Source organism: Limulus polyphemus, unplaced genomic scaffold, assembly GCF_000517525.1.
Source record: "Limulus polyphemus unplaced genomic scaffold, Limulus_polyphemus-2.1.2 Scaffold1517, whole genome shotgun sequence".
In the NCBI taxonomy this organism is placed as follows: Eukaryota; Metazoa; Arthropoda; class Merostomata; order Xiphosura; family Limulidae; genus Limulus; species Limulus polyphemus.
The window spans coordinates 252,375-272,393 of NW_013667127.1; the positions used below are offsets into that span (position 1 = coordinate 252,375).

The following is a 20,019-nucleotide window of genomic DNA, read 5'->3' on the forward strand; positions in this document are numbered from 1 at the left end:
AAAAATGTATGCAAATGTGAAAGGTGTTAATGAGGATATCGATATGTATTTTGCTTCAAAGCCAAGTGATTTCTTTCATCAGGGCATTAACAACCTGATTCTAAGATGGAAAAGCATCATCCATAAGAATGAAGACTATTTCATTTAATAAATGTTTTGTTTTAATATACAAGTTGGTCGGGTTTTTCATCTAAAAAAAGCAACATTAATTTCTTGATGACCTAATACTAAAAAGTAGTTTCTGACAATCACAATTAATTTAAAAACATGGCAAAGTGAATCCTTTTACAGTAAAAAACACACAAAATAAACATTTCACAGTGAATGCAAGATACATTAGTCAGCCTCCATTAAAGTTCATTCATCATGGTAGTTTCATACTTTATATGGATATTACAGAACCAAAAATATGACTTGAAAGATGTAGAGGATTCCAAGGAATATAGTATAGATAATGAAAATGAATTGATTAATAGAGATGAATCAAGTGATGTGTACATGGATGGCATAAATGCACACGTTAGCTCATGTAGGCCTAATACTGGCAGTAATAATGGTGCAACGATTGATCCTGCACAGCCATCTGGCTGTGGACAAGGTCATACTCATAGTAATCAGGGCAGGAGAAATGAAAATCAGGTGGAAGACTGGACTAATGTACACAGACCTCCAAGAGTACATCAGGTCACTGGTATTCCATGTGTAAACATACAGCCAGATAATACAGAGAGCTGCCTTCAATGGTTCGAACTGTTTATTACTGATGAACTAATAAACAATTTTTGTCAGAGAGACAAATCTTTATGCTGACAATTTTCCAATGAACACAAAGATTTGAAAAGATATTCCTGTGTTAAATGATAGAAGGATTTGACTGCTGAAAAACTTTGGCTGTTTTTGGCCCTTCTCTTCAACAATGGGATTGTAAGAAAGCCAGGGATTCAGATATATTTGAGTAGTAATAAAAAAATAGCTACCCCAATTTACATTCAGACTATGGCAAGGAATAAATTTCTACTGACATTGAAGTTTCTCCACTTAAATTAAAATAGTACACATCCCAGTAAATTTTCAAAATAGACTATAAAATCTGGCCAATTTACAAGTACATCGTAAACAAGTTCAAAACTGTCCCTAGATGAAAGAATACTCAAATGACGAGGTCTTTTAATAGTTCATGTTTACAATCCACAAAAGCCTGTTAAATATTGCATGAAAGGGTACATTCTTTCAGAGTCTGCATAGTGTTTACAACTATGACCTCTACTATGGTGGTGACAAAATGCTGCAGCAAATCTGTGATGGACTCCTGGAACACCTGTATGGATTTGGCTACTAGGTATACATGGACAATTATTATTTGTGATCCTATCCAAACTTTCTAATGATCTGCAGCATGAAGCCAAGAAACTGCAGAAGGATCAGGTGGTTTTCATCGAGATGAAGACGTGTTAGTATGGAAAGACATATGGCCAGTAAAAATTATCTCCATACTTCATAATTCCAGGATGGAGGGCTTTGGCAAGATAGACAAGGACAATCAGCTCATCCAAAAACCAAATTGTGTGCTCTATTAGAACAGACACATGTCTGGTGTTGACAAACTTGATCAAATGGCAAAATACTAACTTTGTACACAGAAAACAATCAAGTGGAGAAAGAAATTTGTTCGATATATGTTTGAATTTTGCATGATCAACTCACATATCTTGAACAATCAGGCAAATCCAGAGAAAAGCTCTCATTGCTGAACTTCAGAATGGAAGTGACTGATGGCATTCTGGCAGAATTTGGACAGGCAGAAGCTGACCCTCCCCCCATCTTCCTTTGATAGTGAAGAGGAAGCACCACATGCTGCAGCATGTCCTCAGACACCGAGGATTGATCCTAGCACATGTCTAATTGGTGGACTCAAAGAACATGTCACCAACCAATAAAAAGAAACACCCTACTAAGCCATGCAGAGTTTGACAAAAAAAAAGAAAAAGGTAAATGCTCAAAAACAAGGGGAATGCTACAAAAGATACATTGTTTATACTCATTTTTGATGAGGTAAGGCATTCCTACATATGTATATGAATATTCATTTCTGAAACACTGAAGGTATTATTATTTCAAGTGATAAAAGTGGGTAGCATGAAATCATATCTTTTCTCAAAAAAATGGTTAGCCAGATCGAGCTAGCCATTGAAAAAGAAGTTAGCAGTGAAAGTGTTAACTAATTATCTAAGGTAATAATGAACAACTTTAATACAGCAACCACAATTAATACTGCCTAGGGCTAGTTGTTGCAAACTGTATAAGAATTACTTATATAGTATAGCATTGTATTATTAGTTTAGTTACATGAATTTCTGTAATAACTTATCATATTTATCATTGATGTTATTTCATTGTTTAAGTTTTATTATTACTGTGAACTTTCCTGATGTTTCATAAACACCACCGTGTCATGCTCACATTGCACACAGTACTTTGGTCTAGTCCCTTTGTACGTATGAATGCAAGTATGCAGGACCTTAGTCTGTACACAGCTAAAGAACTCTATAATGTTCTGGCATTGGATTGTATGTAATTACATTAAAACAACAGTATTTCATAAACAGTTAGCCAGGTACTATGCAAAAGGGAGCATTTAATCTTACAAACTAAATAATCTAATTACATAATAATATTATATTCCATCAGCTCATTGATTATTTGCTCCCTCTCTTCACACTTTGTACCACTCCTACCACAAAAACTAATGTTATGCATTCAAATTCATTTGTAGGTCAAGAATTTATCATTGCACATGATTTAGGCATGTGTATGGTCAGGCCTGGCCTTGATTATGTCACTGCTTACTTGTACCTTGTCACGGCTAGTTCTTAGGGTTTAACTCTAATCATTATCTTCAAGCTGCCAGTCCTTTAAACTGATCAAGTGCATAAGTAATAGGTGTAGTCTTAGTTTGGTTAATTAAGCATAGACATAGATCATAGTATGTTCAGTAAACAGCAACATGTGTCATTACCAATAATCTCAGATGTAAACTAACCTAAAGTTACACTATTAGTGCAATTTAAAAGGAGTTCACTGTTCACTGTTTGGGTGGATTATATAAAGTTTTGCAGATGCTAGTATCATGTTTTTGAATACATATATGGTAATGAGTGATGGTGCATTAGTTATATTTCTTTTGTTTTATGTTAGTTTCATTAATAGCATTGTTTAAATATTTAATACATTTATTCCATACATGTATATTCTTATTATGAAGATAATTTATGCATTGTTATCTTTGATTGTAACATATGAAATTAGGACCTAAACTAGCTGGACTTCAGGGTATCCACTGATAAATCAATGCATTCTAGTTGTATGTTTTTGTTTTAGACTGATATATTAAATTAACTAGCTTATTTACTGTGTTAATTGTAAGTTTGAATCTGTTTATGTACACATGTAGCTTACTTTGACCAGTAGTTACTGATAATTATATTGTCCTTCACCTACCCTCTGCAACCATACTGTATGTCCTATACTGATCAGTTGTATTTAACACACAGTTATTTGTATGCTAAGTACTTTAGCATTGTTAGTAATATATTTAAGACTTGTTAATCTTACTTTTAATGAATGCTTCACTTAAAAGTGATTTGATTAAAACATTTTAGTTTGCATTTTCAAACAGAAGTTTACCAATCAAAAACTCGTATCCCTAAATAATAAAATATTGTTAAAATTTTCCAGATTTGACTGATAATTTGCTGAATGATAATAATAAACAATGCCTATAATAATTTTAAATTCTGCTATTGGGGAGTTGTCCAAATAAAGCAAGAAGAACCCAGAAATTGTGAAAAATCTTTATAAGTAGTAACATTTAGAGATATGAACCCAAAGACTCCATCTCAGACTAATAGGGAGTTTGTGAACAATTCAAACAATACTCTAAGAAGCATCCACAAACAAATGAATTCTCAAAACCAAGATGGTGAAAGAATAAAATAACTAACAATATACAGAGTCCATGACTGCATGCAGGAGAAATGCCTCTGTAATTGAAAGAGTTTCTGTAAAGTCATTTTTGATTTCCAGAGACCAATGCAGAAAATGTAAGTGATCAGTTAGAAGATGAAAAGGTAAGGATGTAATGAAGCTGTCACTCCTTAAAAGGAATCAGCTGAAAGTATAGATAGGCATTCCTAAATGGATATAAAGTTGAGTAAGGTGTACTTAAGATTTAGAATCCTTGACCAATTAGCTATCTTGTAAAGAAAGGTAAAGTACCAACTGAGTCTAAAAGAACATGACTTTATCCAAAATACTATGATGCCAGGCAGAAACACAGCCAAATATAACTCATGCAAGTGAAAAGTTTTAAGTCAAACATAAAATAAAAGTCCTGCATAAGGAAATCATAGAAGCACATTTCCAACATAAGGAAAAGAAATAAAGTACAAAATAATTGAGTTGCTAGAGAAGTATGCTAAAAAGACAAGTCTCCAGAGCAAGCCTTTGCATTTTGACAAAAAAAAACAAAAAAACTCAGACAATAATTAAAAAATGAAGCATGTCACAACAAGGATATAAAATTCATTTAAGACTATCTAACTGAGACATAATCACACACTCGGGAATAACATTCTATTCAAAAGTCAAATCGTATATCTCTAAGGAAGATGTAGAATCAGAAGTACTGGCAGAAGGAACCAAGTGATGTACAGAAGGCTACCAAAGATATTGATCAAAAAGCAGCTTGTCCCAATTAAAATATTATGCTAATATTAAAATATTTGGAGAAGAAGGAAGGCAAAAAAAGAAGGGTCTGAAGAATTACCTACCTCCAAATGAGGCTTGAAAAAGATGTTAAAAAATATTCTTGACAAGAAGGAGCATGTCCCAAGCAATGATTTATTTCAATGATTGTATGAACCATGCAAAAGTCTTTAGCAGATGCAAAAAATTATCTTTATATCAGTAGTAATGAACAGTAATAGCTAGAGATAGATGTCTTTAGGCTTCAAGGCTTATAATTTTATCTGAAATATTCAAGTATTTCCAATATTTTGATTTCACCATTAAAAAAGAACTTATATGCAGATTATTCAAGCTCTAGCAATTTTAAACCCTTGAATTAAGTCACGTCTAGTTCATTTACAATTCAGAAAAGGCAAGTCTGAGTCTTTAAGCCTCTTATCATAGCTAAAGTTTTTCAAATATAAAATGATTTTTATTAACCTATATCTACATTTCTTTCTGCATATTAAAAACCTTCCTTTAACAAGAGACCAAAACAATATTGTCAATAAAGCCTCAGTGAAATCTTTTGAAAGGTTACAATAAGCTTCACACACTTCAATTTTTTGAGAAAAGATTTAGAACTCTGTTAGTTATTTTAAATATATTAAACACTCACCAGAAAGCTTCAAACTTTTATATTTTTAAGCTATTAAAGACTTTCATATTGCCTTTTTAGCCTCTGTTTACATGTTTTATTAATTATTTAAAAAGTAAATTTAAAATAAGTACGTTAAACAACAATTATATCTATGGACATAAGTTGATTCAATAATAGAAAATAAAAATGGTTTTCAAATGAGATCCAAAACTCAAGCACTTTCAGATAGTTCTCTATTCTTCTTCAAGAGAATAAAAGAATAGTGAACTATTCAAAAGCATTTGAGTTTCGGGTCTCATTTGAAAACCATTACAACTTCTGTATGTGATCCTGTGTGCTAACTTCATAATCAGAAAATAAAAACAATGTGATTACCTAAAAAGTCAGTAATTTGACCACATGTTTTTTAAAGCAAACTTAAACTAGAACTTAGACCTCATATGGTAAGCATTTAGAAATGTAAAGCAACATATTAAAATAAAATTAATCCTTACACCAGCAGTAATTATATAGCAAGCATAATGCTTAGTGTTTCTAATAAATATTCATCTAAAACCCCTAACTTAATATCTTTCAACTACAAAATTGTAGTAAATATTTCAAGCCTGCAAAAAAAAAATTCTGCATTCACAAATGTTTATTGAACTTTGGTGTTAATCCTTACTTTACCTTAGCTAAATTTTCAGCTCCTTTTAAGCCACCAGGAAGAACTATTATATCATACGGCCCTTCTTTTATAGCATCTTCTAGGCTGCTGTCAGGAACTATAAGAATATCTCGACTACAAAGTACTGGTTTTTCCCCTTCCAATCCTGCTATTTTTACTGTGATCTAGAAGTAAATTATAAAAAAAACTTTTAATTATAATTACTTACAACACAGAAGAAAGAAATTAAAGTTATAATTTTCCTACACTGAAAATGTATTTCTGACTGGTACTTACTTCCACTCACATACATAGCTATTCTCATTCAGTGCTGCTTTCTATTTGCAAAACAAGTTTCACATGCCACAAGCCCTTCACTCTCATGCACCCCTTGATTCACATGGTTCAACTGATTATTGCATGATAATGTGCATACAAGAATTAGTTAAACTATGTGAATCAAGGGGGTGCATGGGAGTGAAAGGCTTGTGGCATGCTAAATATATTTGAAAATAGAGGGCAGCACTGAATGAGAATATGTAAGTAAGCAGAAGTAAGGTAAGGTACCTTTTCAGAAAACAGATTAAATATTATAACAAATTTTCACTACACATTTTGTTTTTATACATTTTGTGCAAAACTACACAAATGGCTAATTTTGAATTGATAGACTAGAGTAATGGTTCTCAAACTTAAGAAACCTGAGGACTCCTTTTAATATAAATGTGTTTTGTGGAACTTTACATGTATTATTGTTTTTGTTTTGAAAAAAATATTCTGCATACACGAATAGCTGTAATCCAAAATGAAATGTTTTAATTCATATAAATTTAATTCTATGAAAAATACGATTTGCTTGTATGAAATTTTGGACATGACTCGCAAACCCCAGTTTGAGAAATGCTGGACTAGAAGGAAGGCAGCTAGTCAACATCACTTATTGCTAACTCTTGGGACACTCTTACACTCTTATCTGATCAAGTAGTAGAATTTTACTATCATTTTTATAGTGCACTTAATGCCCTAAAGTGCAGAGGACATTTCTGTCAACTGGATCTACAGTTCAGGCACACTAACCACTAGGTCATGCCCTGCCCACATAGCTTCAAACCATTAGATATAAATTAACTTACTGGATTCTGTACATAAAATGCTATAGATACAAAATAAACAAATTATACAATACATATAGATAAAAGTACTGGATGTTTTCATGGTAATCTATCAAGTATTATTGCTACCTGAAAACAAAATTGCAGAATTTCAAACAAGGACCAACATTTCTATGCTATATGACAAATGGTAATACTCAGTAATGTTAAGATGCTTAAGCAAAATGACCAAAAGCCACACATTCAGCTTATCAAGGTCAACTCTCCATCACCAAAAACAATACAAAACTACATCTAGCCTTTCATATACTTATAACTATCTAAAAAGTTTAAATAATTTTAAAGAAATAACACATATATTGTCATGCAAAACATTCCAACAACTTTTAATTACAGAATGGCCCCTTGTAACCCTTTGGAAATGAAAGTTTAAACAACTGAATCAATCTCTAGTTCACTAATGCTATAGAAAAAGACATGCCCTATGTTTTTATCTTCTCTTCATAGTTCAAAAAACTACGAGCCCATCCTTCCAGCATGTATATATAATTACTGTAAAAAAGGAATCAAACTGTAAACATTGACAGTGCCTCAAATAAAGCTTCACCAGACTTACACAGGGCTAAAATAACATTCTTACTCATAAGGTCAATGTATTGTATAAATACAAAATAAGTATTTTCCACTGAAATTCACAAATTCTGGGTACATTATATTCCTCACTATTAAAACTTGTTTTTCATTTCCTTCCTAATTACAGAAACACAATAGTAATCATCAGTCCTTCCCTAAAAATTCAGATTAAGTTTTATCAGCCATACATGCAAGTCTGCTAGTGAAAAATGATGTTTTAATATAACTAAAGTTAACATTTTCCTAACCTGAATATGTATTTCCGATAGATACCTCTGCACGCAGAATAGCTATATCTCTCCAATTCATGTGCTTAACATGAACTGAACTGGTGTATGATAACATTATCATATCACAAAAGCCCTTTACCAATAAGAGGGTGATACAACCTCCAGGCATAGTAATTCCACTTAAGCACTTGCACTAAAAATAACTTCATTCTTAGACAAAGCTAGATGACAGTGAAGCACAAGTCAGGTGGGAGTGTATCAAGAGGTGAGTACCTTCCAGAAATACATTTTCAGATTAGGAAAATGTTACCTTTCAAGACAATACCTCACCTCTGCAAACAGAATAGATATAATCTTATATTGAACTGATGGAGGGACTGGTGCAAAGTTAAAACTGGATGAGCTCTCTTCAGAAACTGTCCAAATAGAAAGCCCATAGAATGTGATACCCGATGCTAAGGGCTCCATAGGGGAAAACCTGTGGGAGACCACATCTCATCTTGGCCAAGGCATTCTCTTTGCCCTGAATGTAAAAGGAGAGAGAGGCGAATAACCCCCAAATGTCACAGGCATGGGCAGAATAAGAACATGACCATCTGGGTACTTACACACACAGGTGGTTGGCAAGCCAGTAAGTGTAATGTGGTTAGGGTACAATCAAACCATATTGGGTATGCTCACCTCAATTGAACTAGACAGACTCATTCTGCAGGAGGAGGACACACTAGCTGTTTAAGGGGTGACCTGCACTATACTGACAGCATCACAAAGACTAATTTGAACCATATTGCATTAAGCCCATTCGGTAAGGAACTCTTCAAGGTCCACAACCCCAGTAGTTAAGAATTGTTAAGTGGCAAAGGTCTCCTGTGCTTTTCTTGAAGAGGGAGATAATTTGCACTGGGAAGACCCATAGAAGTGCCCAAATTCCCATTGGACACCTGCCAAAAAAAGTTTTTTTTACTGGAGACAGGGCAATGGGTGATTGCAAGACCCTATTTTGGAAAACCAGAAAGTACGAGCCAAAGAAGTGGGCAGCCACTTTCCTGGTGCTGCATTTTCCTATGGAATGGTACAGCCTGGATCAAGCAATTGAATAATTTTGTACACCACAAAGATACCTTTATTGGTTTTGTGGAACACCTTATCTCGACAGTGAGCATTGATAGAGAGAAAACAAATGGTCCGAGTGCTTTCTGTTACCCCTGGCCCAATGAGGATTTTGGGAAATAAGCATACCCTGGGAGGCAACACCAGCCATCTGGCAGAATCCTGTTAGATGGAAAGGGAAAGTAAAAAAAAAAACATTCCTATCTCAAAAATGGTGAGTTGATTGAAGAATGGTGACCAGAGGGAGATGAAACAGCCAAATGGTGATGACAAAAAGCAACAAACATGTGGGGAGTTGTCCACATGCCCACCTGGAGGATCTCATCCAAGGGTCAGCAAAAATGAAAAGCAAGAGAATAAGACTCTTGATGAATCTAAGGTGATGAAATATGAAAGAGCCCCCTGAGCATCAATATCCAGAGAAGAATACACCAACCAGGGAGTTGACAGACACATCTGATATAAGTAGAAGGAGATGTGTCCCTGAATGAAGAGGGTCATAGGGTAAAAACAAACAATGGTGAGGTCCCTGAAAGAGAAACGTTTGCGCCAAGCTACAGCAAACAGCATGAAATGGACATAGGAGTCAATCCAGATCAGAATGAGCATAGAGGTGAGAGATAGAACAGAAAGAATTATTGTCCTCCTAAGTGCCTGAAGTCTTAGGAAGAAAGGATTGGTCCAGGTGAATGAGTAAGTGTGATGGAACAGCATGCAAGAAGCATCAAGTGCACAATCCACCACCAAGTTCAAAGCCCTTGGTGCATCACAAGCCATGAGATGAACCCAATGGGAATGAGCCCAGAAAAAGAGGTCCAATGCCTGAAAGCAGAGAGCCCTGGAGCAGGTGCCTTCTTGTCAGATGATATAAGAAACAACTGTGGAATTGTCATGATGGATCATGACCAACTGATTTACTATAAAAGAAAGGAAATGGGGACATGCCTGGTAAAATACTCGAACTTCTCACTGTTCGACATAGAGTGAACTATCCTCCTGTGCCCAAATGCCATAAGTCATGTTGTTGTTCAGACATGTGCCCCAATCCAAGAGGAAAGCATCGATGAAGAGATGAAGATCCAGGCACATGGTGGGTAAGGGAACACCAATCATGGTATTGACACAGTCTAGCCACAAAGAAAGGTCCTCAAGAAGAAGAGATGGGAGGTTAACAATTGAGGACAATAAATCTCAGAAAAAAATTCACTAATCTTGCAAAGTCCACTCAGGGAAGTGCACATGTACATGCTTCAATGGAACAATTGGTGACAGGGAAGCCAGAGTCTCCAAAAGTAAAATAACCTCTTTCACAGGATGAAAATGAAAAGCACAAACCATATATTCCATAGCTCATTGGCGAAGGTTGACCCCAAGTTAAAGAAGACACCCAGATGTACTAAATACTATGTTGATGGGAGAAAAGATATAGAAGGTTTGACAAGCCATCCCAATCCATCAGTCTCCTGCAAAAGAAGGGAGGTGTGAGAGAAGGACACCTCCTAAGAAGAGGCTGAGTAGAAGCCATGTAGATATGGAATCACAGCCCCAGTCCATGAAAGTGGTGAGTAAAAGCCCTTATGACCAGATTGAAGATGTAAGGGGCTGAGACTATGCTGAAGGGAAGAGTATAGAATTGAAAGACTATTCCAATGGACAATGTATAAACAAATCTTTAGAGGATGGAGGAATGGGATATGTAGGAAGACATCCGACTTGTCAATCTTGGTCATCCAAAGACTGGGTGAAAAAGAGTAAAAACCCAGATAAGGGGTGCATACCCTATCAATTGCATTTTTGTTAGATCTGAGACTACATCCTTGAGACTTTGAAGACAAATGGGGTCAGAGGGAGGAGAAAGGGAAATGGGAAGTGAGGAGAAAGAGAAATGGAAAGGAAGACAGTGGGTAAGGACCTGAAGAACTTGTCTATCAACAGCAAACAGATCAAAGGATGGTAAAGTGAGGCAGACAGACACCCACTGGACCTGACCTGATAGTTGCATACAAGACAAGTGACAGATATGATGTTAGAAAGTAGGAAGATTATAAGAGCAGGAAGGCCTGAAAGCTGGAATGGGAAAGGTAGGTGTAGAATGATCTAATCAATGACATGGAGTCAAAGAATGAGGTTGAAAAAGATGAGAAACTAGGAGAGATAATGATGACTTCTGGGCAAAGAAATGCAGCTCAATGATGATCACAAGGACAAAGAAAGAAGACATTTATGAGGAGTGCATCCCGACCCAAAAAGTTCCAAGAGCAGAAGAACCAAGTAAGAAGGGACAGAGCAGAAGGAGTGGTCTCGTCCAAGGAAATAAAGAAAAGGACCTCTCCAAAAATCCTCTTAGTCACAGTGAAATGCCTCAGACACATGTTGGGGGGGGGGGGAGGAGAGGTAACACAGGAGTATGGTGAAAAAAGATTCTAGTTCCCAGTTTTCATGGCTTAGAGTAAAATAAAAGGCTAGGATTTAACAAGAGATTCCAAAGATTGTAAATCTAGAAAAGGAATGAAAGAATGGCTGTAAGCCAGGACAAATGAGTCAAAAAGGCAAAATGGACAAGGCATGTGGTTATGGGTGTGAAGTTGTTCAAGAAAGGAATCAGCATGAATCCTAGTCTCAAGTGAAGAAGGAAAGACAAAGTAATCCTGAGAATTGGTTTGATGAAGGAAAAAGGGGGAGAAATGGAAAAAAGTAAGTAAAAGAAGAAAGTAAAGAACATATTTCTGCAAACATGTCAAGAAAAAGATTGGAAGGTTGAGGAGTTTCGCCCACAGATAAAGCAGTACCAAGATCACACCCTGATGGGGAAACAGCCAGTCCAAATCATCATCATCCTGGTCATGTTCGAACTGAGGAGAAATAACATTAGCCAAATGGATGAGAAGAGGAAGTCCACTATGTATGAGGAAACCCATCATCCATTAAACAATAGCTGTCACATCCTGCACAGACAATAAGCCTTCAGAAATCACAGTAAACACAGGTCATGTATTAGTAACTTTAACACTATCACAAAGTAGAACTGATCATCACTTGAGAATTCATAATGAGTACAAAGAAAAAAATTCTCTCCTTTTTACCACAGTAATGAGAAAAAAATCAGTTAATCTGAATAAAAATATAGTCCCATTTATAATAGCAAATCTCATGTAATTGAACAACAATGAAAAATAAAGCATTCATTCAATACAATGCCAAGGAAAAGAATAAAGATATTTGGTTAGTGGCATGCAAGTCTCATAGGCAGATGTACGAGGGATCAAGCTATTCTGTGTGCAGAAGTGAGGTATCATCTCAGAAACATAACTTAGATAAAATACTCTTCACAATTTTTAATTTGTACTTATATAAATTTTAGGCTTTATCATTCTTCTTGGCATGGAATTCAAATTCCTGATCCATTTTTATCAGTCAAAAAGACTCATGCTATTCATACCTGCTCATTACTATCTCTAGTTAGTTGTATTATTTTTATTTCAATGGGGAAAAACATCACGTACATCTTTTGAAAACTGTATTTTAGAAGATATATTCATAAAAACATTTACAAATTGATTTCATAATGATAAAGTACACAATTAACCATTTAGTTTTTGTGTCATGTTACATGACAAAACAAAGAAGGAAGAAACTATTAATTTTATTTACCAAAAAAACACAAATTTGAAAGTTTGTTTCAATCTAAGGGTAATTCTATGCTTTGATTTTCATAACTAGTATCAATATATATGATCAACAAAAAGAAATATGAAGCCAAATCTATTATTTCATTCACCACTTGTCACAGAGTTAGACCGGTTTCAGGGAATTCCACACTTATCAGTGACTCTGTACAAGAATAAACAGAAAATACAAAAATAGACTTCTTATAGTGGTAATTTAACTATACATGTATAGTGTTTTGGTTTCATTTTACTCACTATAGCTATCCTATATTTATACAGGTTTGGAAAAACATGAAGTACTGATGCTACTCATTTATTTTTCAAGATTATTCATTAGACATACACACTTTTCAAAATAATAAAAGGGAATATAAAGCACAATTTATCATTTAATTCACCACTTGTCACTGAGCTAAACAAATTTCAGGTAATTCATCTCTTCACTAATAACCCTGAATAAGGGAAAATCAAAACACAACTTCACTTTTTAGTGGTGTTCTGTATAATGTATGTATCATGTTTTGGTCGCTCTTTACTCAAAACAGTGAAAATACATTTTATGTAAGCTATGAAAAATATATAGTATTGATATTACTAATGTTAACATTTATCTTACCTGAAAATGTAGTTCTGATACTTACCAACCCACAAAAATGGCCCAACTGAAAACATTTTTTCTAACAGTTTGAACCCCCCCATTTTTTTACCTGTCTAGTCATTTCACCATGTAGCCTTTTCATTCTGCAAATTATTTAGTTTTCCAAATGTTAAATATCATCTTTAAAGTATTTATAAATCAACAAATTTTTTTTTGCAAAACGTATCAGCAGCTTATGCAATTGTTTACATGCATTAGCAAAACATTTCCGGTAAATACACAATGAACATAACCATGTGAGCTGTTTCCCAGCATGCAGAGTAATCGTTTTGCCATCTTACCAGAGAAGTAGCATAGTTTTATGCTGCAGTGCCACTGATACTTCAAATTGCTGCATAATCAAAAACAGAATAAAGAAATTCGACCTAAATTTTACGTGGAAGGATGTGTATTATGAAATTGCAGTTGAAGGAAAAACAGCAGCTGATGATCTCATCATGGAAGTCTGTGTCCTCAAAACATGGAGCTGACATTTACCACCCAGATTTGCACAGTGCAATTTATCTGGTCAGAGACTTTGACCCAAACTTCAAACATGTTACATTTAAAGTCAAGCACAAAGAACCAGCGCAGTCTGAGGCTGCACAAGCAAACCTGCCAAATGTGTTTGACAGATTGATGTGGCACACACCATGCACTAACATGGCACAAGTCAAAATTACCAATGGTCAAAGATTTACAGGTCTGTAACTTTGATTTTGAAATGAAAAAGATCAAGTATATTTTTAGATTTTAATATTGATATATTGTACTAATCAAAATACTACAAGCACCAATACCTGAAAGAAGCATTTATCCTACACAATAGAAGGGTGCATGTCTATGAATATGCATGCATCACCTGCTCTAAGCAGTCTGCTAGTTTTCCATGTTATGTGTGCCATGTTGTAGCATCTTCCATATTTTTACAACAAACAAAGGAAACCATCCATTTGATGTTCATTAAAGTTAGAGCTGTAATTATGTTCTGACAGAAAAAGAATTAAAAGCTCTTTAAGGAGCTGTCCATTTTTGTCATAATTTAGACTTATATTTACAAACAAAAAATTCATAACTCTTTGTCCCCCCCTAATAGTGAATATTATTTCTGAAGGCTAAGCAACAAAATGAGTTAAGAAACCTTATATTTCTTTCCAAAAATTCAACTTCAAAATGATGAATTATATCATTAAAGCCAGTTCTCAATTCTGTGTCTACATGGGTACTTGGTGTTACTCTCTCCACATGGGTTTGGTCAAATTGACCGACCTTGTAACCACTTTTGTACTCGTTATAGTTTGTTTTCATAGTATAACTTTTAATAAACATTTATTTATCCTAAATAGTTTTAAATTCAAAACAGTATACACTTAAATTTTATTGTTTTATTGCCCTTTGAACCCTGTCTAATTACTATTCATGTTATTAGTTGTAAATCACTCGGCAAATGCGTTCAGCTCCTGTTACGTTATTGAATTACATTATGCACTAGCTACTCACAAGCACGTTGTGAAAAAAGTTTATTATATTACTATTATTAGTTTTTTCACCTAATTTACCTTAACTAACATAAAAAGTTTCCTATTTTAATATTTTAGTTACTTTTATAATAATAAATAAAGAATACACTTGAAAAATATGAAAAAAAGTACTTACCTGGGTCTTCATTTTTTTGCTGTTGACTGTCAATGACATTTAACCCTACTTTTTATATGAATGGTAGTAGTGCATTATATAATTTTTTATTTAGTTAAATAATGCACCAAAGAACACAGAATAATATTTTGCTAGAAACAGACAATGTCCCATAACTATAACAATTTTATTTGGCTTTCTAACTATGCAACAAGAGCTATTAGGAATTCAACTAAGCTCATCAATGTGTTTCATGTGGGAATAAAGGTTGAACTGGAAGAGAAACTGACAGTTCTCTGTACAGAAAACAATGCAATATAACATGTCATTTGATAAAAAATTTCCAGGGGAAATTTCCACAAATCTTCCCTAGAGAGACTTCATGCCTTTGGCAATTGTTACTGCTGGCAACCCGAAGGAAAAAAACAACAACATAGCCTACCTACCAACATCAAACAAACAATTTTCAAGTTTGGTCTTAGGGTCAGTATGACCACAAAGGGTCAAGACTGAAGAAATGGACATGGGAGGAAGAGTGGGATATCCCCCTCGATGCCACCCATGATTTGGAAAGAAAGGAACAATCAGGGGATAAATTCAAGGAATATTTGTGAAAAAATACAAGAGATACCTAATACATAAATATCATATCTACAATGACTAAAAGCAAAAAGAAAATTGGTCTTCATAGAGAGATGATATAAGGAGTAAGTGGCCAACAGTTCAAATAAGTCCTAGGTAGAAGCATGTACAACCACATTAAAATCCCTGTTGAGCCAAATAACTGGATGAGGGGATGATAAATTAGGAAGGACTGGAACAAGATAGAAAAAACATAAGACAAAAAGGACAGAGTAAAAAAGGTGAAAAGGTGGAAAAACTGAAGGAAGATAAGACACCTAAGTCAGATATTATTTATGATAGAATAATGAAGGAAACAAAGGAGCAGATTTATCGACCATAACCTTAACTTTTACTGAATCCATGTCAGGTGCTGGAATACTGGAGATTAGTCAAAGTCACACCAATTTTTAAGGTGAAAAGTAAACAATGTCCAAGTAATTATTAGCCAGTTTTTCTTCAGTAGTTGAGAATTTATAACTGAAGAAATACTAGAAGAGCATTTGAACAAGTTTTATAACAGCATAGATAGCCAGTATGAATGTAACATGGGAAGGTTATATTTTATAAGCTTACTTTCTTTGAAAGATTTACAATTAATCTAGATAATTGTAACACAGTTGATTTGGTGTACTTGATCATTCAGGAGATTTTTGATATAGTGCCACAAATGAAACTTCTTAGGAAAAATGCACCTGTTAGAGTAGGAGAAACCTATTTAGTTGAATAGTAGAAGGGAAAAGGTTGTTATTAATGGGGTAAAATCACAGTTGATTAAAGTTGCATGTGGTACATCTCAAAGGAAACTAGAGGAAACAAGCTTAAAATATGGAAAACTTAAAGATAACTCCAGTTACGACAGTGTTAATAGGGTAGTTGACCAATGAAATGGTTTGTCTATAATTGTGGTAGAAACTACATCACTGAAAGAATTTAAGAGGCATGTATTTTAGTGATAAAGGATTGGATATGAGAAAAGAAAATTATATACAGAGCTGTAAGTAGGGCAGTAGTTATAAAAGGGATTGTTTAGATTGGCCAAATATCCCATTCTTATATACCTTAGAAATAAAATCATCTCTGAGATTCATAAAATTATTCAACAAAAACTTAAAGGAATTAAAAATAGTTTCATACACATCATCATAATTATCTGGCAAATTAGTCTAAGTTAACAGCTCTAACAGGGAAAACAATTTGCCTTATACTAAGCCTGAATCTTGGCTTAGTGTTTTTTATTTATACAGATATTCTCTAATATTTAGTATTTAATTCACAACCATATCTTTTCACCAATTCAACAATTCTCCCATGAGCATTTTATCGAATTCTCTAACAGTTTTAAGTACCTGAATCAGGTCACTTCTTGTTTTTCTGCATAGAGAAAAAAGTATTTGAATCTCTTTCTCTCTTCATAGCTTAAATGTTTCAAACTAGGATAATTTGGTAGCCCATCTTTTTAATTTTCAAGTAAATCAATATCTTTCCTATAACAAGACCACAATTTTACCCACTATTCAATGAGGCCTAACCAAAGTCACTCTTCCTGAGTGAACAATTTCTGTCAATTGACCCCAGATATCTATTTGCTCTTTTAAGCATTTCTAAATATTCAGCCAAAGGCTTGAAGTATTTATCAATCATCAATCACCCAAATTCTTCTTATTATCTACAGCACCAAAAGTTTTCTCACCAAACATTTTCATACCTTAAATGCATCATTTTACATTTTTAATGCTGAAACAAATTTTTCACAGATTATACATAGCCCACTCAGCTATAGTGTCAAAGTCCTCCTACATTGGAAAAGTATTTTCCAAAAATAAGTTTTCCTATGAGTTTATAAATATTCATAAATATTACTGCTTATACATTAGTCCATTATTGACATAGATAATAAACAACAAAGTCTTAAGACAGGCTCTTGAAAGACCCCCCCCCCAATAGTCACATTTTCCAATCAAAATGGTGCTCGTGTAACACAACCTTTGTTTTCTACCTTCAATCCAATTTAACCAACCTTCTGAGATCTTCATTAATTCTGTAAGATTCTAACTAACTGATCAAAAATCCTTTGGAAGTCTCAATAAACAACATCAACAAGGATTACTTCATCCAGACAAAGAAAAGTCAAATAATAAAAACTTCAACAAATCAATAAAAGAAAATCCTTTTTAAAGTTAAACTACAAATTTGTAATCAAATTATAAACTTCAAGGTGCTTTTCCAAATGATCCCTGACAATAGATTCCAATAGCTTACCAAAAACAAATGTTAGAGCAATGACTTGGAACTTCCTGTAACTTCCCTAGACCTCAACATTTTTAAACATTGGCTAACTTCCAATCATCAAAAATTTCTCATGTGTTTAAAAACTATTGAAAGTTTCAGTTAAAACCAATTCATTACTTAGCATATTCAATCACTGGTTACACTGCATTTTTAATATTGTGTACAGTTTTGGTCTCCTTATCTAAGAAAAGATAATTATTGGAAATGACTTAGAAAGCTACCAAGATAATTCTGGAGATGGGGGTTATCTTACAGGGATAGCTTAAGGTCTCAATTTATTTTCTCTCGAGAAAGGAATGGCAAAAGGTGATCTTAATGATGTTTATATTATCCAAGGGATTGATAGAGGCCTCTTATTCCTTTATGCTGAATTCTGAAGATAACAGGATTAAGGACACAAGCATAAGATTTGGAAAAGACAGACTCTTCTCCAGTTAAGACAGTTTTACTTTTTAATGGAATGACTGTCTAATGGAATGAAATGTTTTCAGAATCAATGCACTCATTTCCTATGTAAAAAATAGAAAACCACCCAGTAGTAATTGTGATATTAACTGCAACATTAATGACATTTTTATTTATGCATTTTCTTGAATGTGACTCTCAGTCTTATGTTATTAGAGATATTGTAACCAACAAATTCATTGGACCCATGAGCAATCTGGTGTAAAAATAGTTTAAAAAAATCAAATATTTTCTAAAGCTTCTTTACTTTTCAGTAATGCAAGAATAAAAACCATAAATTTATGTTACAAACTCAGAACTTTTCATAATCCCTATTGTAGCCTCAACCACTTATAAAGTTTTCCTAGACTGTTGTTTTTGTTGAAGTATTCTACCAGAACTTCTATGCTATTAGTGTTAGTGATTTTCATAATTCAAGTACTTAAAATACTTTCCGTTATCATATAATTTTTTAATTAACAAAGTCTAAGTGTTTCTGTTCAATTTTTTAGTGTTTGGCCTCCAGTTTGAATGTAAAAAAGAATATGAGCAAATCTGGTATAACATTAATAATAGCAGGTCTAGTATTACAGATCTATTACTCAGTAATACTATTATTATTAACTTGTTACTTTTAATGTTATAACTTCTAAGTTCTACTACTACTACAACACTACAGTACTAGATAGTTTTCAATCACTCTCACTTTTTAAACCAGTTCCCAAGCATATTCTTTAATCTAACTAGTTAATTTTTAAACGTTAATCTTTCTAAAATCAAAAACATAACTTGCACTTAGCTACATACTCTACATCTGGTTTAAATTATTTTAGTCATAGCTTACCCCTCCACGTCTCATAACATCAATTAACATCACTGCCTCCAATTCTCCAGCACCATCAGCCAAAATCACAAGAGCAGACTTCGAGTTTGTCATATTGTTGCTATGTTTTCTACTTGAATAGAATAATATCGATAATTACAATAACAAATACGGCCTATATTTAAAATTTATGCAATATTGATGGTTGTTATGAACGCTCTATGTTGCAACCCAAGCTTTTATAATATAATATTGAGGTATTATAATACTGTCCTCTCGATGGTACCACTGGTATTGTGTACTTCATAGTTATAACCAAGCCAAACACATGTGGTGCAGCCATGTGCGATTGTTTCTATTCGCAAGCACAAACAAATATTCAAATTATAATATTTTTCCTATTTTATGTAATGATAAAATTCATGTCCTCTAAAAAAATGATGCCAAACATTATTGATAATAAAAATTTTTCGATATGACATTAGCAGGAAATAATAAAATTCTTAAAATGACCACTTCGAAATATTACTAGCATTGATATTGTTACGACAGCAGAAGTCACGTGACGCTGATAACACGTGATGAGTTTCTAGAAGGATCATGAAGGCTCGAGTGTTTGCCAGGCGCCCTCTATTTTTGTATATATAAGACGGCAGAGATAATTGCAGACAGAGAGATATAGAGACAGCCTAGCCGTAACTAAAGTGCGTGAATCGTTGTGAATTCTAGCGTATGTTTAAGTTAAAGTGACTGTGGAAATTAAGTGAATTGCAAAGTTGTAT

The 20,019-nt window shown here is 33.8% G+C and overlaps 1 protein-coding gene across 2 annotated transcripts in view; it reads right to left on the bottom strand.

Annotated features, from left to right (window-relative positions):
- Window positions 1-19,571, bottom strand: part of LOC106463924 (protein DJ-1zDJ-1-like) — a 36,617-nt gene extending 17,046 nt beyond the window's left edge. The window contains exons 1-2 of one of the 2 annotated variants that reach the window (XM_013924008.2): window positions 19,259-19,571; window positions 6,056-6,217 (exon numbers count right to left, since the gene is read on the bottom strand). In XM_013924008.2, coding sequence (XP_013779462.1) covers window positions 6,056-6,217; window positions 19,259-19,351 — 255 coding nt within the window. In that variant the 5' untranslated portion in view covers window positions 19,352-19,571. The remainder of the gene's footprint in view (window positions 1-6,055; window positions 6,218-19,258) is intronic. The other variant, XM_013924007.2, reaches the window with a different exon arrangement.
- Window positions 19,572-20,019: the final 448 nt, after the last annotated feature.